The 22,666-nt window shown below is 43.2% G+C and overlaps 1 protein-coding gene across 2 annotated transcripts in view; it reads right to left on the bottom strand.

Annotated features, from left to right (window-relative positions):
* Window positions 1–22,666, bottom strand: part of TMEM255A (transmembrane protein 255A) — a 111,823-nt gene that overhangs the window by 54,593 nt on the left and 34,564 nt on the right. For both annotated transcript variants that reach the window (XM_077477978.1, XM_077477897.1), the window contains exons 2-3: window positions 3,555–3,697; window positions 1,079–1,141 (exon numbers count right to left, since the gene is read on the bottom strand). In XM_077477978.1, the coding sequence (XP_077334104.1) occupies window positions 1,079–1,141; window positions 3,555–3,697 (206 nt within the window). The remainder of the gene's footprint in view (window positions 1–1,078; window positions 1,142–3,554; window positions 3,698–22,666) is intronic.

Raw genomic sequence — 22,666 nt, 5'->3', positions numbered from 1 at the left:
TTTATAAGGCACTTAAAGAAGGTTCCTTAAAAAGCCCTATATAAAATACATTATTATTATGTCATAGGAAGTGTGGTGAATTAATCTTTAACAGGGGCGGCACAGTGGTGTAGTGGTTAGCAGTAGTGGTTAGCACTCTCGCCTAGCAGTAAAAAGGGTTGCTGGTTCAAATCCCAACCATGACACTACCTGCTTGGAGTTTGCATGTTCTCTCTGTGCCTGCGTGGGTTTCCTCCGGGTATTCCGGTTTCCTCCCACACTCCAAAGACAAGCAGGTAGGTTAATTGGCTTCTGTCCAAAATTGGCCCTAGTATATGACCTTGGATTGTGGGCTCCTTGAGAGTAGGGACTGATGGGAGTGTGCAATTTACAGGGAAAGGGACAATTGTAGACACCTCACTCAGGTTGAACTGGATGGACTGGTGTCTTTATTCAACCTTACTAACTATGTAACTATGTAACTATGTAACTATGTAACAGAGACACAGACAGGCATTAACACCTCATAGAGACTCCACACAGAACAGGAGTAAATTCTCATTCGATTTGGGACCCTTTCCTTTCCCATAAACCCAAGAACACTCAGTGGCATTACCCTCACTTGGCAAATACACCAGAAGTTAGGATCTAAGTTTTTTTCCCCTAAGTTCTTAGATGTGGCAGTGGCTACCAAACAGGGATTAGTTGTACCAAACTACGAGGTCCAGTTTTAAGTTGTAATTTTGTTTTATTTATGATTTAGACTGCCTGGTATATAAACGTATTCAAGAACACCACCACAGATGTAGATAGAATATGCAAACTGTATCTTTATTGCTTTAATAAAATCATCTTGAATCACAAGCAAAATGATTACTTCTTATGTACAGAGCTACAACAATATACAGCTAGTAGTCCTTGGAATATGGCTTAGGAAACACTGCTCTAAATTACATAGTACCATCAATATTACACACTAGCTAGTTTTCTATAGACAGTAATAGAGACACACTTTCTGACAATATTTGATATTTACCGCATTTCCCATTTTCCTGCAAAATACCTACAGGATTGTAATTTTTTTCCCTTTTTCACTTACCATCTGTCTTTTATTCTCTATTAAATTGGATCCAATGATTCCAAGTATGGATCCAAATCCAAGCTGAAGGAAGAAAAGCAGAAACGTATAATATATTGGTAAAAATCGTATGAAAATAAAGGCATCTAAGTAGAGTACAAACTTGCTTCCTCTAAGCCCTTGTACACACGGTCGGAGATTCCGACCGAATGTGTCCGATTGGACCGCTTTGTCGGATATTCCGACTGTGTGTGGTCTCCATCGGACTGTTTCCGTCGGAGTATCCGACGGACCAAGTTTTCCAACTCGTTGGTAAAATTTTCCAACAAAATGCTCCGATCGGACATACTCCGATCATGTGTAGAGAATTCCGATCGGACAAAGTGCCACGCATGCTCAGATCAAATTCATACACCAAAGCTATTGGCTACTAGCGTGAACGAAGTCCTGTCGTAACGAAATAACGTCATCACGTCAGATTTTCCGACAACTTTGTCCGACCGTGTGTATACAACAGTTTCGGAAAAAATCTGTCGGACAAAATCCGACGGATTTGGTTGTTGGAATCTCCGACCGTGTGTACAAGGCTAAGATTTGGGATTTAGCAATGAATCAGTGAAAAGAGCCAATCCATCCAAAACTGCAACTACATGTGCATATGTGTACATATTATGTTCATGGCTGTTGTTTTACTGAATTTGACATGCATTCGGATTGCATGTCAAACGAATGCATGTGCTTGAATAGCAGAGTTTGACAAGAACACATCAGCATGCGCCCTTAAAGATAATATCTCTTCTGATAAAAAGATCAGATCCAACAGTAATAAAATAATATTTGGGTTCAAGATGGGCCCTCCCTGCACCATCTTTGGACCCCTATTTATAGGAAGTCTAGGAATAAACATTGTAGTCTATCTCATGGATACATGAACGGGGAACCATTTTGAACCCAAAAGGGGTATATATCATTTTATTACTATTGGATCTGTTTTTTTTTTTTATGTCCACATTATTGGTGTTATTGATTACTCTAAGGTATTTTGTAGCTTTATTTAATTCAAATTTTTTGTAGGGGACTTTAAAAGGAACCCAGGTCGTTTCTTTTTGAGCTACTCCATCAGTAACAATCTCTTTATCCAAGCACACTCGATTAAATATCGGGTAGGTTTATAACCCTACTTCTCCCCTTTTGTATTTATTAGGGGATGGGTAATACGTTTAAGTAACTTAGATACAGGGCTAATAAAAAAAATTGAATAATAACATACATACATATATATATATATATATATGTATGTATGTTATTATTCTTATTCTATGTGTGTGTTATGTTGCATAGTAATTGTATGGTGCTATTCTTATTTAGGTGGCTCTTCCCTCTGCACTCCCTTTCTTTCCACCTCACTATTTTTGTTTCTTTGGGTCTCTGAAGTATCCATGCCTGGCCTGGATTAAATGCAACACGATTTTAATGTTATATCCTCAATCTAATGTGAGTATATGATTGGAGGAATGGTATGTTTCAATTTGTAATATCAAAGTTTACATTTTGATTGATGTTTGTATATTCATCTAGCCCAAAAAGGTCTTCTGAAGGTGTGACAAATTGCGAAATGTGTCAAGGCCAATAGGATCTCCTCTTTCATCCCCGACAGACATTATATTATTCATTTTGTGAATGATTGATTATTTCTGATGTACTTTATGTATTAAAATAATATCACTATATAATGGGAAATTAATCTGTGAATTGTGAGATCCTTTTTAGAGGATTAGCAAGTGGATATGCCTTACTTTTATGGTTTCAAGCAGTTTTGTACTTAATAAAATGTAATATTTCTTAACATTATTGGGGTTTCTAATGTTATTCCTGAGAGTCTAAGCACCAAAAGAATCCCATTTTTTTCTCCTCTTCACTTTTTCTTTTTGATTATGTATGCTCATTTAGGACACTTGCTATATGAAGATGTAGAAACCTGGCATGAGACTTAACATGCAATATCCATCCAGGTATACATCATCCCAGCAAATCCAGAAATTCAGTTCAGAATACTGTCACATAAGGTTGGCTTTACCAGCCAATTTTACCAAACCACTGTATGGAGAACCAAAACCAGGAAGCACAGCTCCCGGCAGAGTCTTAGCTGCTATGCTTATGCCGGGGGGTCGGAGGAGATTCCGTTTCAGAATGTGCACATTAGAAAATGAAGCTTCCCTGCCAAAGTTCTATTTTAGGACATGATGATAGCTGTATAGCCACATGTAAACAAGTTACTATAATACAGTTAATACCATGAATATAGTTAGAAACAAATATAATTTAAAGATTACAGACTTTATTTATAAAGTAAATAATTTAGACATCCGGTAAAGTATAATTAGTGGCCTTTTAAGACAACCTTCACTAAGAGAAATAGCTATTATATCAGAATTCATACAATGTATAAATATTTAAAATGTATCCAAATGAAAAATCATCTTGTATTTGAACTTACAATTACACCCGGATAGTAGCCTCCTACCGTGACATTTTCTGTTCTAGTGGTTGCTGCCAGACCCACCGTTAAAATTAAGGTGGACACTATAAAAAGGGTCACAGTGACAAATATGGAATTTCGTCTTCTTCGGTTAAAGGAACCTGTAAAGAAAATCAAACAAATGAACTTAATTCTACATACTGTACATATACAGTATACTACATGCATCTGTGCATTTGTGTAGCTTATAAAGCTACTAAAAGCAGAAATCTGATTACAAGGCTGACTGTTGTGCAATGCCCAGCTCCCCATGGCCCAACTATCCAATCACAGCAATTGTAATGCCCACAGTGTTGCTCTAATTCAGGGATATGCAATTAGCGGACCTTCGGCTGTTGTAAAACTACAAGTCCCATCATGCCTCTGCCTCTGGGTGTCATGGTTGTGACTGTCAGTGTCTTGCTATGCCTCATGGGACTCATAGTTCTGCAGCAGCTGGAGGTCCGCTAATTACATATCCCTGCTCTAATTGGATACTGAGTGACAGAGGGTGGGATGCAGATCAAGGAAAGGCATTTTTTTTCCATTCCCTTCCATAGCCCAGGTTGTGTTTATGGGGATTAAATTTTTCCCTTTACATATAGTACAACCCATATATGTAACACCACTCATTATCTAAAGCAGGGGTCTCAAACTGGTGGCCCTCCAGCTGTTGCAAAACTACAAGTCCCATCAAACATTGCAAGGCTGACAGTTATAAGCATGACTCCCACAGGCAGAGGCATGATGGGACTTGTAGTTTTGCAACAGCTGGAGTTTGAGAACCCTGATCTAAAGCATGCATAGTGAGTTTTGTTGAATAGCCCAAGCTTGTGTACTGAGTAGGTCTCTCATTTTGATCCATGTATATGGCTGGCTTTAGTGTGAGTTCTTATCTTGACTGCTGGCCAGTAATGCCCTGTACACACGGTCAGACTTTCCGACGGAAAATCTGCGATCGGATCGTGTTGTCGGAAAATCCGATCGTGTGTAGGCTCCATCTGACTTTTTCCATCAGAATTTCCAACACACATAGTTTGAGAGCTGGATCTAAAATTTTCAGACAACAAAATCTGATCGTTTAAATTCCGATCGTGTAGGCAATTCCGACGGACAAAGTGCCACGCATGCTCAGAATAAATTATGAGATGAAAGCAATTGGCGACTGGCCCGTTTATAGTCCCGTTGTACGTGTTCAACATCACCGCGTTCAGAACGATCAGATTTTCCGACAACTTTGTGTGACCGTGTGTATGCTAGACAAGTTTGAGCCAAAATCCGTCGGAAAAAAATCAAATGGATTTTTGTCGTCGTACAGGGCATAACTCTCCTGATCCAGGAATTAGCTTCCTTGCACAGATTTATACAAGAAAGTTCTATTTTTCAGTCCATTCAAGGTTCTCATTTTAACTGAAGTTCCTTCCACTGAAAAAAAACGGAGTACTGCCAGGGTTGCAGGTATTAATCTCACAAGCGTTTATGACCATTTAATGTTAGATGGTCACTAGTTTGGCTTGGTTGTGTTGTTGCCGTTTGATGCTTCTAATGCCGCGTACTCACGGGCAGACTGTATGGCCTACTTAGTCCGTCGAAACACATTTCAGTGGACAGTCCGCTCGTGTGTGGGCTTCAGCGGACTTTTTCAGCATGCAGTCTGGCGTACTAAGAATTTCGGATTTTTCTAAATTCTGTCCGTCATACTTTGGTTTCAGCGGACAATCCACTCGTCAGTAGGCTAGTTCGACGGACTAAGAATGGCGCATGCTCAGAAAGGATTTACACGGCGGAAGGGTGCATTGCTGTATATTGGACTTCCTATTTCTAGTCCCGTCGTACGTGCTGTACACGTCATCGCGCAAGCTTTCGTCGGACTGTTTGTGCATCCGTGTGTGGTCAAGTCCGTTCATTCGCAAAGTAGGACGGACTGTCCGTCGGATTGTATGACGGACTAAGTAGGCCATACAGTCCGCCCGTGTGTACGCGGCTTAAGGTACACGGATCTATTTACTGGAAGTGACACCTTTGGGTGTTCAAGTTAGGCCTCTTTCACATGCGGCGGATCTGTGCTGATCCGCCCAGTGGACATCCGCTTGCTCAGCGGGGATCACCGGAGTGATCTTCGCTGAGCAGGAAGATGACAGGTCCGTCTCTGCACAGGGATGGACCTGTCAGAGCGCCGCTCTACCCTATGGGAGATCGGGTGACGACGGACCACAGAGTCCGTTGTCACCCGATCCGATGACGGATGGAAAAGTAGGTTTTTCCTGCGTCACACTTTTTCGGATCAGAGCGGGTCGGATGTCAGCGGTCATGTCACCGCTGACATCCAATGCTCCATAGACCTCTATGGAGCATCCGTTCAGGTCCGCCTGAAAAACTGACAGGCGGACCTGAACGGATCGGCCATGTGAAAGAAGCCTAACATGTGTGGTTGGCTACTTTTTTGGACACATTTGGTCACAGATTGCTCTAGTCGAGATTGATCACACTTTGCCATGTGTATGGACGATTAACACAGATTATGTTTATGTATAGGTTGAATGCACTTTATAATTGGTCACAGATTATTACATATATTATCAATAATTGTGTTTTCTTCATGTATATTGTACATGTTTTATTCACTAAAAAATGGTCACTTATCTTGGATGCAATTTTATGTTTATTACGCATGTTTAGTGCTGCACATTTTTAGGGCCGATTCACACCACAGAAACACAGTCCAGATGCGTTCCAGATGTGTTTCTGCATGCGCATTTTTGTTGAATTTTTGATGCGTTCTGGTGCATCTTGTTGCATTTTCAATGCATTCCAGTGTGTTTTCCCCTCTTCTTTTTTTTCCAAGGTTTCCTGGTCGAAAAAAGTTCAGAGCGGAAATTCCAATCGTCTGTACCAATTCCGATGCGCAAAATTCCTATGCATACTGGGAAACAATTAGCAAGCATTGAACTTCATTTTCTCAGCTGGTCGTAGTGTTGTACGTCACCGCGTTCTTGACCTTCAAATGTTCAGCAAACTTTTGTGTGACCGTGTGTATGCAAGCCAAGCTTGATCGGAATTCCGTCGTAAAAGCCATCCAAGATTTTTCAGACGGAAATTCCGCTCATGTGTACGGAGCATAAGATAAAATAGCTGTCCAAAATACCAAGCCATTGACTCTGATTTAAAGCACCTGTGCAACGTAAAGGAAAACCTGCAAACATGGCCTGTTGGGGGTACTTGAGGATTGAGTTTGAGAACCACAGCACTAAAGGATACACCAAGAATACCACAACAGTGCCGCACAAGACATGTCATTACCATACCTGAGAGTTTGCAATCCAAAACCACATGACATTTGGACGAAGATTTTCATTACCATACATACCCAGTAAAATAACCTGTTCATTTTTATCTCCTTCTCTGAAGATGTATGATCTAAGCACCCTGTGCACTCCAAATATCATCACTGCAACCTAATAACACTGTGTTATGAAGCACTGCATGCAATACAGAGAAATGAGACACTGCATGTAATAGAGGCATTAGGCGATGCATATAAATGAGAGGCATGGAGCACTGCGTAAAGAGGGATAAAGCACTGCATGTGATGGAGAGGCATGATTTACTTGACTGGCGTGCGGAGGCTGGGTAATTAGTGCGTTGGAGTGCAGATCTCATTGAAGACATGGATACAAAGATGTGAGCTATGTGTGTTGGGGTAGATGTCACTGATCTCTTTTGTACTGTACATCATATTTGTGCAAAAACTTGACTGCTATAGGCAACAAGTATTTTTCATTTCGAACACCTTTAATGGTTTAAAAATTATATAACAAATGCCTAAACATGTATTCAATTTTCCCATAAAAATTAAACACGGCTAATGTATCAAATAAAGAATGTAATGTATTAGAGCTTTTATGCCAGCATAAAATCTGGCACAAATAGAAATTTCTACATTTAGTTAATCACTAAGTCATCGAAAATACTTGCTATGCATTCAGTTTATAATAGTGATGATTAATTTAAATTTATCATCAGTTTAAAGTGCACACTGTCTGAGTTCAGCAAAACAAAATATATATTTAAACCAAGTATTTGAAGGTGCTGATTTTACAAAATACTTAAGTGTTTCTATATGTCTATGCATAAATATAAATTGGGAAAAAAACACAAGGAATTCCATAAGTAAACTGTGCCCAAATATTGATCATTTAGTTATAGAATTCAATAAAAAAGGTAGTGCTAGGCACATCCTCACCTGTACATGGTTTGCAAAGAATGTACTGTGGGGACTAATGGCGCGTACACACGATCAGAATTCTCGTCGGAAAAAGCTCTGATGGTTTTCCCGACGAAATTAGGCTCAAGCTGTCTTGCCTACACACGGTCACATCAAATTCCGATCATTTATAATGCGGTGACGTACAACACGTATGACGTGACTAGAAAAAGGAAGTTCAATAGCCAGTAGCCAATAGCTTCTGTCTCGTAGTTGAATCTGAGCATGCGTGATTTTTGGCGTGTCGGAATTGCATACACACCATCGGAATTACCTATAGAAAGTTTTTCCGTCTGGAAAATTGAGAACATGCTATCAATTTTTGGCTGGCGGAAATTCGGACAGCTAAATTCCGATGGAGCATACACACGGTCACATTTTCCGATGAAAAGCTCTCATCTGTCTTTTTCTGGCCGGAATTCCGATCGTGTGTACGCGGCATAAGTCGCGGCCTTACAAACGTGGGATACCAGGGCTTGATGACAAAAGGGCCTGGACATGCCCACGGAGGCTGAGCAGTGGTAGGAAAATGACTTTCCTTATGTCTAATGGCATAGGCCTGTAGACAGTATGTCAAATCTTGTTTAACATAGTGGTAGGATAAACCCCCAGAACTCTGTAGGAACCCTTCCTAGAAATTAAAATAAAATGTCTTCCAGAAGGAATAAGTGACATAATCCAATCATTTTCAGAGCTTTCAGTGCAAACACCTTGAAATGACCCAAAATCAGGCTAACAAATAATTCACAATGTTGTCAAGGATGAAAGGAAGGTACCCTTTTGCAAAAGGGGAAGCCTTAAGACCCAAAATGAAGTTCCTGTGAAGAAGTTTACTGGTCTAATCCTCAATATTTGAGACCTTACTAGCTAATGGCCACCAGAAAGGCCACTATCCGAGACATAGCTGACAACAGGATCTCCCTGATGTTATCAAAGGGAGTCTACTGAATGGAGACTACATTTTTAGTCTAACATTGAGGGGCTGAACCATCATGAGTCACCCCCAATGAGTGTGTGCAACAAGAAATGGGAACTGAAAACCAACCACCTGATGGTGTTGAACAACATACCACGCCTGCTGAAAAAACAATAGGACACTCCTAAGGAAAAAATTCAAAGGTTCACACCACTTGAAGTAGGCTTTCCAGGTGCAGACTAGCATAAGAGCAGACACACAGAATTTTGAAACCAGGGCCTCCAACTCTAGCACCACAAAACAGAGCTGCTAAAGACCATAAGACAAACAGAAAGAACCTGTTCAGAGACTTGGTCCATTTCATCAAGGTCTGTTTAACCAACCCAGAGTTCAAGATGGGTATAAGCTGCAATCAAGTGTACATTATTGTATACAAGAAACTCACAATGGAGCCTGACTTCCTATCCATCAGATTCTCCACCGATTTTCCAATCGAGACCACCAAGGCCTGGTTAAAGTGACAGTGAAAAGAATCCAAGTATGTATTCTTAACCCAAAAAGTATCTTCTGTTGCTCTCAGCCTCCTCCAAATTCCCTTTTTGCTGCTATGAATTCATTTCCCGATAGAAGGTGGCTACTTTCAATCTTCATGGTTCCATGGACTATGGGATTTGTAACAGGCAAAGGGAAAGGCATATGACCACAACTAATGCCGCGTACACACCATCAAACAATCCGGTGGAAAAGTCCGGCAAACTCAAGTAAGCCGGACAATCTGCCCGTGTGTAGCCTCCGGCTGACTTTTTTTACCCAAAAGTACAGCGGACTTAGAAAGTAGTTTTGCACTCCAATCGTTCCACCGGACTCGCATTTCGGTGGACAATCCGGTCGTGTGTGTGCCAGTCCGCCGTACTTTTGAAATGAACGGACTTTTCCCGCCCGGAGAAAAGTCCGCTCATTTTGAGCATGTGTCCCCAGGTAGCCGGGGCCAGCGAAGGAGGCGTCGTTGGCTCTGTCGCCTGGTATGGACTTAAAGGGGAACCCCTACGCCGAAAAATCGGCGTGGGGGTCCCCCCCTAGGTCCACATCAGACCCTTGTCCGAGCACGCTACCCGGCCGGTCAGGAAAGGGGGTGGGGAAGAGTGAGCGCCCCCCCCTCCTGAGCCGTGCCAGGCCGCGTGCCCTCAACATGGGGGGTGCTTTGGGGAAGAGGGGGCCGCTCGGCCCCCCCCCCACCCCAAAGCACCTTGTCCCCATGTTGATGAGGACAAGGGCCTCTTCCCGACAACCCTGGCCGTTGGTTGTCGGGGTCTGCGGGCGGGGGGCTTATCGGAATCCGGGAGCCCCCTTTAATAAGGGGGCCCCCGGATACCGGCCCCCCCACCCTATGTGAATGAGTATGGGGTACAATGTACCCCTACCCATTCACCTGTGGAAAAAAGTAAAAAAAAACACAAATCTGGCTGTAGGAGGAGCTAGCTGTACAGCTATGACTTGAAGGGAGCAGGCAAGACATCTTCTTTTGGTTTTCTTGATTATGTAACAAATAGTTGGTACCGTATTAACAACGAATTGTTTGCTTTCCCAAAGATGCACTATGAACAGTAAGGCACATTTTGCAAGGTGCTGGAAGATTTCTTTTTTATGCAGGTACCCCAGGGCCGGACTGGCCTACCGGGACATTGGCCTGGTGGGGCTCCCAATAGTGTACAAATTGCGCGGCATTAGATAACAAGCTGAATCACAAAGGTCCTTCTCTAACATAAAATACTTCTCAGAGGGGTTCACTTGACTGCCTCTAATATATCTCTTTTGCTCAGGAACCTTTCCTTAAGCTAAGCTTATTCATTCCCTCATCAACAGGTGTCTGTCCATATCTACAAACTCTCTAACTTGTCGGTGTGCCAAAATGACATGAAAGGGGCTATATATAGCCTCTCTAAATCTAAAATGGCTGTCCAAGTCTTGGGAGAATTCTGTGTCCAATCAAGCACAGACTCCCTCTCCTTTGCGGAATTTCGTAGAGACTTTGGTCTTCCTCACACACCCTAATTCCCGTCCAGCCGCCCTAGTGTAGACTTGAAAATGGTCTTAGCCCATGAGTCTCGCCAAAGCCACGCCCCTTGACATGTTTCTGCTCACCAGAGCTTAATACCCCATAATTAAGCTCTGGCGGGTGTAGCAAAAAGGTGTTTGGTTTTTTTTTTTTTGTGAATATCATTTCTCAATGCAATCCTGTACATGAAGTTTTCCTGTTACTCAACACAATGTTTTTTGTATTCCTATATCATACAGGAAGCAATATTTGGGAATTAATATACAAGAAGATAAAATAGAAAGCAAAGATAAAGCCAGCTGATTTTTTCTAATGACTGTCTGTTCTTACAGGTTTCTTCTGCAGTAAGTCTAACATTAGATTTTCCTCCTTGCTATTCAAGAGAGAAATGCAACGCGATTGTCTTTCAAAATAAATAAGATCAATACCACAGACAATGGCACAGAGGCAAATAACGTCCTCTAAGCTAGGTGTGCAATCTTTTCAGAACAAAAACGATTAAAGTAATATTAAATCTAGCGTTTCATCGATACCGTTTTTTTAAGACCGAGTATTAATACCGATACTTTTCCTCAAGTACTCGCCAATATGGATTACGGTGCATATTTTAACTTTTTTTTTTTTAACACTGGGGAGGGGTATAGTTTAGGGTGGGGAGGGGGTTATTGTTTAGGGTGGAGAGGCAGGAAGGGGTGTTATCTTTTAGGATGGAGAGGCGATGACGGGGGTTAATGTTTAGGGTGGAAAGGTGGGGAAGGGGGCTATTGTTTAGGATGGAGAGGCAGGGAGGGGTGTTATTGTTTAGGGTGGAGAGGCGGGGAGGGGTGTTATTGTTTAGGATGGAGAGACAGTGATGGGGATTATTGTTTAGGGTGGAGAGGTGGGGAAGAGGGTTATTGTTTGGGATGGAGAGATGGGGAGGGGTGTTATTGTTTAGGGTAGAGAGGGGGGAGGGGGTAATTGTTTGTCTATGCAGGAAGGGAGGGGAAATGCAGGAAGGGAGGGGGGAGGTGGGTATTTGGGAATCCCACAGCTGCCAATCACTGCACTACAATGCCCAGCAGACTTGCCCTCCCCCTCCAAGAAGTTCTGCAGCAGCCTAGGGAAAGTCATCAGAGGTGGGGGGAAGCAGGACACATTACTCCTGGCAGCTGCCCCGAGGAGGACACAACAAAGGGAGCTAAGTGGGAGGGGCGAGGCCGGCGTGAGGGGGCGGGGTTCACATGAGAGGAGGCGGGTCCACTGTGGGGATGGGAAATCCCACTGACAGCTAAAAAAATCATTGGTTGTTAAGGACGCGGCGGCCCGCTCCTTAACAACCGATTGCCTGCATTCCTCTGTATACATTTCATCTGTCAGTGGGGGAATCCCGCTGACAGATGACAGAACCGAACCTGAAGGTATCGGTACGAACAGGGCTGGCACCCGTTAGTGTGCAATGAAAGTGGGATAGGTGAAGACTCACCATGAGCGGTGTTTCACTCTTTCTAAAAAAAACTATAATGCCCTGTACACACGGTTGGAAATTCTGATGGAAAAGCTCAGATCGGATTATATTGTCGGAACATCCGATCGTGTGTGGTCTCTATCGGACTTTTTCCGTCGGAAATTCCAACGAAAAAATTTGAGAGCAGATCTCAAATTTTCAGACAAAAAAATCTGATCGGACTTTTTTCAATCGTTTGTAGAGAAATCCGATCAGACAAAGTTCCACGCATGATCAGGTCAAATTACGAGACCAAAGCTATAGGCTACTAGCCTGAACGTAGTCCTGTCGTAACGAAATAACGTCATCATGTCCTGAACGATCGTTTCTTCAGTCAACTTTGTCCGACTGTGTGTATGCAGCACCAGTTTAGGACAACATCCATGGGAAAAAATCCAACGGATTTTGTTGTCGGAATGTCCGACCGTGTGTACAGGGCATAAGAGAATACTGCTTTAACATTAAAAAGGCATTGAGGAGAGGTAATATTTTTCAGGGCATAGATTACTTTCAATACAGGAAAACTGCTTTAGGGATCTGCTGTCCTCTACTATCTGCATTTGTAAATGCCAGTAAAGATATTATGCATGCACGTCCTGTCCCTGGTTGTTGGGAGGAAGTAGAGAGAACGAGAATGTCTGAGACCACATGCCCCATCTATGGAAAAGCTGCTACTAAATCCAGACCAGAACGGATTAATAGCCATGTGCTCCTATGTTTAATAGTTTAATTGCTGCTGCCCATAGCTTCTTGTGTTCCTGAATCCTAGTGACAGACAGAGTATCTCTGTCCTATTGTTATTATCTCACATGCACAGTGCTAGATAGCTAGGTCTGTGCTATCATGTGTGTGTGGTGGTCACCTTCCAGGTGAACCTGTTTAATGCAATAGAGGTTTTTATGCAGCTCTTGTAGTTTTAGTTAACCCTACCCATTCTGGTCTTGGATTCTATAGCTAGTTTTAACTCAGGGCTCAATAAATAGCATAGGCTTGAGCCAGAAAGGGAAGGGAACTTTATTATCAAACCCACTCTGATTCTCTTGGTTTAGTCCAATATCCTGTTTGGAATGGGCCATTTTTCATAACACCCCCCACAAACACACACAAACACACACAAACACACACATTAGAAATAAAAGGGCTACACTGCCAACCATTTTTTTTTTTTGCCAATTGTATACAAACTGAACTTTGATCACCCCCTTCAGCAGAAATCATATGACCAAATGTCTGGAGAGAGCTTGGAGCACCATGTTTAGCCGTTCTCCCTTCTTTTTATACCTAGAAATTGAGCTACTAATGTTATTCAGTAAACGCAGCAACGCCCATGTAAGGGAGTCGGATTAACATGCTCAAGTCCACTTACCCTGGTACGCCATTTTTTAAGCTCTAGTTTATTTAAAGTAGTGAGGAGAAAAAAAAAGTATTTGAACCCTTGCTGATTTCGTACATTTACAAAGAAATGATCAGTACATCATTTTAATGGTAGGTTTATTTTAACAGTGAGAGACAGAATAACAACAAAAATATCCAGAAAAATGCATTTCAAAAAAGTTATAAATTGATTTGCATTTTAACCACTTCAGCTCTGGAAGAATTTACCCCCTTCCTGACCATTTTTTTGCGATACGGCGCTGCGTCACTTTAACTTACAATTGCGCGGTGGTGCGACGTTGTACCCAAACAAAATTGACCTCCTTTTTTTTCCCCCACAAATAGAGCTTTCTTTTATTATTATGGTCATAAAAAAGCTCATCCTATGCCCATTAGGTGTACTTTCACCTTTCTGCTTAATCCTCGCTACAAAAGTGAAGCTAGCATGGCAGATTGATGGTCATGGATGAACATTCACAGATTTAGGGATTCAGCGCCAAACAGATCACCAACAAGGGTAATGAACTCGAAGCCGGTCAGCTCAAAAGAAAAATAAAACCTATAGTGCTCACTGCCGAAATGTCTTAATAATACAAAGAGTAAAAGTTATACTTACTTGTGTACAGGGGATATAAAAAAGCAAAGAGAGCTGCCTGATTGCCGGCCGCAAGAGCTACGTTGCATCTATGGTAAAAGGCACCACTCAGACAAGTTACTAGCCAACAGCTTGCAGCATCTCTCTCTCTCTCCCCCAAGTCATTCGACTCCGCCCAACACGTTTCATCAGAGTGACGTCATCAGGGGCACCTTCATGATTTTAACACAACTATAGGAATCATGGCCTGCAGGCAGCAAGGTACCATGGAGTATGCAGTCCTTAGAAATTGAAAGGAAACAGCAGAGAAGAAGCTGCAAAGCATGCTGAGATACCAGGAAACTGTGGAAAACGATGACCAGCAGATAGGCAGTGCTCGCAACATAATAGGACATTTTTCAAACAAGCTTATATTGGATTGTCAAAACTAACAATTTTTTTTTATATTATTGCAGCGCTCATATTATAAACTGAAAGTGTATGTTTTGGGCATAGATTTTCTTGAATTGCTTGTTTTTGTCACTTTGTATACATCTTTTGTGTTTGTGCATTCTATTTTTTCCATACAGTAAATATACAATCAATAAACATTCTGACAAAAAATAAAATGGTTTCAAAAAGTAAAAGCACCAACCATCTGATGATACATGGCATAAATATGTTATTGAGATATTTTCAGATGCATGGAACTTCCTGAAGCATCCCGGAACGTGTATTAGGTTGCAGCAGGTGTTTAGGACTGGGGAAAATATCACAGGTTGCCACAACAACATTGAAATAACAGCCCACAATTGCATGTCTGCGATCTTATCAACTTTGTACATGGAGAATAAATGTATTTTTACTTGAAACCAGACTTGAAACAAGAAAATAGCAGATGAGTGTCAATTATTTAGAGAAATTTTGGAAGCTTTCCATCACCACTTAATTGAAGCATGTTTACAAGAAATTAAAGAATATTTAAGCCCTTGTACACACGGTCGGACATTCCGACAACCAAATCCGTCGGATTTTGTTCGAAACTGTTGCATACACACGGTCGGACAAAGTTGTCGGAAAATCCGATCGTTCAGAACGTGATGACGTTATTTTCGTTACGACGGGACTACGTTCAGGCTAGTAGCCAATAGCTTTGGTGTAGGAATTTGATCTGAGCATGCGTGGCACTTTGTCCGATCGGAGTTCTCTACACATGATCGGACAAGGTCCGATCGGATCATGTTGTCGTAAAATTTTACCGACAAGTTGGAAAACTTGGTCCGTCGGATACTCCGACAGAAACAGTCCGATGAAGACCACACACAGTCGGATTATCCGACAAAAATGGTCCGATCGGACACATTCCGTCGGAATCTCCGACCGTGTGTACAAGGGCTAACACTTTTTTTTTTAATACAGTAGGTAAAGTTAAAACCCTTATAATGTAAAGTTTTGGGGGGTTTTTTGTTGCCTTTTCTGCCTTTTTTGTCTGAAGGAATGGTTTTATTTTTTACTTCCAATTCCACAGATGCAATGGGAAGAGGGAATCTTTCCAAAGGCAAATCCGCTAAGGGCTGGTTGACACCAGATGCAATCTCTACTGCCCCTCTGAAGAGCAATCTTTGGTTAACCACTTTTTAGTGGGTGGTAGAGAAGCAGCTGTCAGATATTCTGACAGGAAATGAAACTGCTACCTCTTTAATGCCCCTTTTTTGCAGCTGAATGGGTATTTTGTATTGAAATATTGTGCCGCAACTGCAAGCCAAGCGTATGGCTTGTGGTTGCAGTACGACCCTATTCACTTGAAGGTTTGGTGGCAGTAGTGCCTGCCAAATGCACTCTGTGGTATACGATAAATGATTCAAAGAGCAGGTAGCAGATTGCTACAAGCCATTCAATTTCTTGCAATTTTTTTGTTCTCATCAAATTCCTGCAAAAAATTGCTATACATATGGTGGCCAAACGCATAATGTATTAGCCCTTGTACACACGGTCGGACATTCCGACAACAAAATCCGTCGGATTTTGTCTGACGGATTTTGTCCGAAACTGGTGTTGCATACATACGGTCAGACAAAGTTGTCGGAAAATCCGATCGTTCGTAACGTGATGACGTTATTTAGTTACGACGGGACTACGTTCAGGCTAGTAGCCAATAGCTTTGGTCTAGCAATTTGATCTGAGCATGCATGGCACTTTGTCCGATCAGAAATTCTCTACAAACGATCGGACAAAGTCCGATTGGATCATGTTGTCGGAATTTTTTTATATCCAGCTCTCAAACTTTGTTGGTCGGACATTCCGACGGAAAAAGTCTGATGAAGCCCAAACACGGTCGGATTATCCGACAACACGGTCCGATCGGACATTTTCCATCGGAATGTCCAACCGTGTGTAGAAGGGCTTACAGTGGCCAAACACAGGAAAAAGCAGTTTCATGACACAAACAAACGTTATTTGACTACTCAAACTACAATCTTCCTCTATCCTCAATTACTGCATTAATGAACCTCAGGAGACCCATGCTACAAGGGCAGTTAAAGGGGTTGTAAACCCTCACGGGTTTTTCACCTTAATGCATTCTATGCAAACTGCCCATTGTCATTTCTTCCTCATTCCATTCCTGCCCATGTTGCCAGCTGCCATTGCCTCCACAATCTTCTTCTGGGCACACACATTGCTCACCATAATAACCTCTGCACTCCTCTCTTGCACACGCTGCCTGCCATCATACCCTCCGCAATCCTAGCTACGACTAAGGCTTTTGCCGAAACGCGTCAGCTATTGTTTTATTGTCTCTCTGATGTACCAATAAACGACACTTGAAGGATTACAGTGTTGCCGGCTCTTCTTACTACCTCCCCAATCCTAACCTTCATATACTGCTCGTTGTCATGCCCTCTGCATGCCCCTTCTGCAGAAACTGGCCACATACTACTTGCTACATGCTTCCCCTGCCTAATATAGCCCACCAACTTTCAGATGCCACTGTAACAAGATAATTAATGTTATTAATTTTACCTGTCGGTGGTCATAAAGTTATGACTGAATGGTGTAGAATACTAGCTGTCATACCCTCCACAATCCTACCCTGCACACTGCTTGTCATCATAACCTTTGCTGTGCATACAGCCAGCTGTCATACCTGCTGCAACCCTTTCCTGCATACAATGCTTGCCACCATACCCTCCACACTTCTCTCCTGAACATACTGGCCACCATTATACCTTCCATACTCCTCTGTTGCACATATTGCCTCCTATGGCATTTTTACTACTATTCAGTAAACCCACTGACTAATCGGAAATAGATCTTTTTTTTTTATTGATAGAATTAAAGAAAATGTAATCAGGTTGCTGTGGGTTACTGCAAAATAGTGTGTTCTGTATTTGTGAGGCTGGCACACTAGGCTAAGGCAGCCCATGCATTGATCATTATTTTTTGTTCAACCAGTAGATGATCAGTGACAATGATCAGTGTTGCCAGCTATAGCCAGGGGCATCAGCCTACCCATACATGGATCAATATTTTGATATATGTATGGCCGGCTTAAAGCCACTGGTAGAATAAAACCTTAGGCCTTATGCACATTTCCTGTCGCATCATGGCAGCATACACTCTGGGTTGTGACTCCGCCCCCACAAGCTGATAGGACCACATAGTTATAAGATGACGATACGCCCCCCGCCCCGGTATTCTCTTACTTTTCCTCACCTGTTGGGACCGCACAGATCATCACCCTCTTACCGCTTTGCCCCAGCCAGGTTCTAGCCTCTCCTGGGGGGGGGGGGGGGGGAGTCCTTACCGCTACAGCCTCTAAAGGAAGCTAAATGGAAGGAACCACACTCTGGTGATCTGAGGGGTATGAATACTTTTTCACTGCTTGCTGATTAAAGAGCCATATCTGATCATCCATCCGGACAGGATAGTTCTAAGACCCACGGATCGCTTTATCCCGAAGGTAGCATCCTCTTTCCACTTCAACCAGGAAATCAACTTGCCAGCTCTTATCACAGACCAGGGCGACCCTCATCCTCTGGATGTAAAAGGCAACATCCTAAAGTACCTTTCAGCGTCCGAATCTTTTAAAAGATCGGAGAACCTCTTCATCATTCCCTATGGCCTTAGGAGAGGTCAAGCAGCGTCAGCCCGAACCATTGCCTCCTGGTTGGTGAAGACCATTAGAAAAGCCTACTTGCTGAGTGAGCTGCAAATTCCTGAGGACTTGAGGGCTCATTCCACCAGAGCAGTGGCCACCTCCTGGGCAGAGTATTGTAGGGTCTTAGCGGAAACCATGTGCAGGGCGGCCACCTGGTCCTCCAGGAACACCTTTATCTCTCACTACAAGGTGGACCAGGCTTTTACGTTTACCTTTGCATCTCCCACCCAGTCTGCGAGTTACTCCCCAGAGTGTATGCTGCCATGATGCGACAGGAAACCGGAAAATTGTATACTTACCTTTCCGTAATTTTCCTTTCCTGTTGCATCTTCATGGCAGCATACAATATCCCACCCACAAAGGTGATTCATATATACAGAGAATACCGGGGCGGGGGGCGTATCGTCATCTTATAGCTATGTGGTCCTACCAGGTTGTGGGGGCGGAGTCACAACCCAGAGTGTATGCTGCCATGAAGATGCGACAGGAAAGGAAAATTCCGGAAAGGTAAGTATACAATTTTCCGGGGTTTTTTTTCTCCCCCGTTCCAGGGAAAGAAAAAAGTTAAACGTCACTAAAACCACGTTTTTCAAACGTGTTTAGGCGTGTCAAGCGTTTGGGTGTTCATTCATTCTATTGGCCAGAAAATTAATTTATTTTGGCCATTGAAATGAATAACCTCTCAAGCGCTTGATGTGTCTAGTGTTTACACACATTTAGGCGCATTCAGCGTTTTTTTCTGCCAAAAATCCTGAACACTCAAGTGAGGTTTTATTTTTAGCCTCTAAATCGGGGATATGCAATTAGTAGACCTCCAGCTGTTGCAGAACTAAAAGTCCCACGAGGCATAGCGAGACTCTGACAGTCACAAGCATGACAACCAGAGGCAGAGGCATGATGGGACTTGTAGTTTTGCAACAGCTGGAGGTCCGCTAATTGCATATCCCTGTTCTAAATGCTCCTCTTCTAATATGCCTGTAAATTCCTATGTGTGCATGGCGACATAGGCTAACAGAGGGGAGAATAGAGGCAAAAATTGCTAGCTTTGAAAAAGCGCATGCGCGCGAAACATGTAAGCAGGCAGTCGGCATGGCAACCTTCCTCACTACGGAGCTCTCCACGTGACACCCAGCCGTTCGGACAGACGACCCGACACGTCAGACCTGTGCATTGCGCTCCAGGTCTTCTGTCACGCCAGGCGGACGCCACCACGCGCCCAACTTTAGTTTACACCACTCAGCGTGCACCGCACCTCCGTCCCAGAGTGTGCATCAACACACGGAGCAGGATTGTACATCTCCCCTCCACTACACAGGCTCAGAGCAGCGGCGCCGCAGTCCATCTACTAACAGTGAGTGACTCCAGGAACATAGTTCCATTTACCTGCACTTCATTAACTTTTTCCTCTCCCCTTTCTGGAGGATTGTTCACAATTACCAAGTCCCCATATTCCAGCTGATTGGTGGCAGTGCAGATTTTCTATCATCTTAAAGTCACAAACAAAAGACTCCAGGGGTGATTCGTCACAAAACATCTGTCAGTTTATATATCTTTTTATGATTGATGACTGATGATTTTTATGCTTTTAAGATCCCAGGAGGATCAGATGTCTTTGCCATTGTTTTCTTCATATTTAACCACTTGCCGCCCGCCCTATAGGCAATTGACGGCTGCAAAGTGGTTTCATAATCCTGACCGGACGTCATATGACGTGATCAGGATTATGAGCCGCTGCACGCCCCCAGGGGCGCGCATCGCGGCGATCATTGTTGCAGGGTGTCAGTCTGACACCCGGCAACTACGATCTCGGTAAAGAGTCTCCGACGGAGACTCTTTACCACGTGATCAGCCGTGTCCAATCACGGCTGATCACAGTGTAAATGGGAAGAGCCGGTGATCGGCTTTCCCTCACTCGCGTCTGTCAGACGCGAGTAGAGGAGAGCCGATCGGCTGCTCCTCTGACAGGGGGGGTCTGTGCTGATCGATTATCAGCACAGCCCCCCCCCCCCCGAGGATGCCCACACTGGACCACCAGGGACGCCACCAGACCACCAGGGAAAAGGTAATCCTCCCTAGACCACCAGGGATGCCAGTCAGCACAATGGATGCCAATCAGTGCCCATAATGGATGCCAATCAGTGCCCACAATGGGCATCACTGATTGGCATGCATTATTGTTTGGCACTGATTGGCATCCATTACTATAGTATAACACCAATGCCGCCTATGAGTGCCCACCTGTGCCGCCTATGAGTGCGCACCTGTGCCGCTATGAGTGCCCACCTGTGCCGCCTATCAGTGCCCACCCATGCCCATCTGTGCCGCCTATCCATGCCCATCTGTGCCGCCTATCCATGCCCATCTGTGCCACCCATCTGTGCCGCCCATCCATGCCAATCCGTGCCAGCTATCAGTGCCAATTTGTGCCACCTATCAGTGTCCGTCCGTGTCGCCCATCCGTGTCGCCCATCAGTGCCGCCTATCAGTGCCACATATCAGTGTCCATCAATGCCACCTCATCAGTGCCACTTCATTGGTGCCACATTGGTGCCCATCAGTGCCGCCTTATCAGTGCCCATCAGTGTAGCCCCATCAGTGCCCATCAGTGAAGGAGAAAACGTACTTATTTACAAAGTTTTGAAACTGAAACAAAAAAAACATTATTTTTTCAAAATTTTCGGTATTTTTTTATTTGTAGCGCAAAAAATAAAAACCGTAGAGGTGATCAAATACCACCAAAAGAAAGCTCTATTTGTGGGAAAAAAATGATAAAAATTTCATTTGGGTACAGTGTAGCATGACCGCGCAATTGTCATTCAAAGTGTGACAGCGCTGAAAGCTCAAAATTGGTCTGGGCAGGAAGGTGTTTAAGTGCCCAGTATTGAAGTGGTTAATAAATGTTTTTTATGTGTTTTCTTACACCATATCACAAGTCTCTTTGTTGCGCTGTTTTTTGATTTTTTATCTTTTATCGCATTCCACCAAGTCCAAAAATATTTGTTTGTGCGCCAATGACTCTTTTTTGTTGTTTATGTTGTGCAAAAATTGGAAAGGCCTGTAAAAGTGGCGTTTATGTCCAGTATGAATGAGGTCTTCAAGTAAAGACTGTTTTTTGTTGTAATATACCATTCTGCTTCTACATTCAGCACGCCCATCTCACCAGCATCCTCAAAAGAAAATTCGATCGTGAATGACCTGTAACAGATCAGTGTAATTATGGCACCTGTTGTACACTAATGTCCCTCGCCGCCGCACGAGGTCACATGAGGTTTATGGTTTATGCTCCTGTAATAATTGCATCAGTAGTGGCTTAATCTGCTTATATCGCATGAGTGCACAGGTCAACTAATGAACAATTGCACGCCCAACTTGTACACACTGATTTGTGTCCTCAACCTCTGCAACCAGCTTTATGGCCACTAATGAAGCCTGTAGATAAGCGGAAAACTCAATGAAAGCATAACTGAATTAGTGGTTTCTGTTTCCTCACTCTTTTATATACATCACCAACATATGCATATACTTTTCCAAAGCCTCTCCAATCCTATGGAATGCCCTACCCCAATCTGTCCGCCTATCTCCTACTTTATTAGCTTTTAGGCGATCCCTGAAAACCCTTCTCTTCAGAGAAGCCTATCCTACCCACACCTAACAACTGTATTTTCATTTTCTCCATTAGATCATCCCCCACAGTTATTACCTTTTTGTTTCAACTTGACCCTCCCTTCTAGATTGTAAGCTCTAACGAGCAGGGCCCTCTGATCCTTTCTGTATTGATTTTTATTGTAAGTGTACTGTCTGCCCTCATGTTGTAAAGCGCTGCGCAAACTGTTGGCGCTATATAAATCCTGTATAATAATAATAATAATATGCAAAACTTTGGGTTGTACGTGTGCACATCAATATTTGCCCTAGTGAAGCTTGTAAATTTGACAAGCTAAGAGTAATATTAACTTGATATATCCTAGAGCAGTGATTCTCAACCAGGGTTCCTCCAGAGGTTGCTAAGGGTTCCTTCAGCATTGAGCAATTTCTGCCTCTCAGATAACTTCTCACTGACACCATTGATCTTTTTAGCTATCTGTAAGGAGGTAATTCTTCCCAATGACCACAAGTGTAAGGACCATTCTTCCCACTGACCATCACACTAAGCCCTTGTACACACGATCGGAGATTCCGACGGAATGTGTCCTATCGGACCGTTTTGTCGGATAATCCGACTGTGTGTGGTCTCCATTGGACTGTTTCCGTCGGAATATCCG

This window comes from Lithobates pipiens, unplaced genomic scaffold (genome assembly GCF_037356315.1).
Source record: "Lithobates pipiens isolate NorthernLeopardFrog02 unplaced genomic scaffold, aLitPip1_a1.2 Scaffold_1, whole genome shotgun sequence".
NCBI classification, from domain to species: domain Eukaryota; kingdom Metazoa; phylum Chordata; class Amphibia; order Anura; family Ranidae; genus Lithobates; species Lithobates pipiens.
The sequence above is the reverse complement of the archived record's forward strand: the minus strand, read 5'-3'. Positions and strand labels throughout refer to the sequence as shown.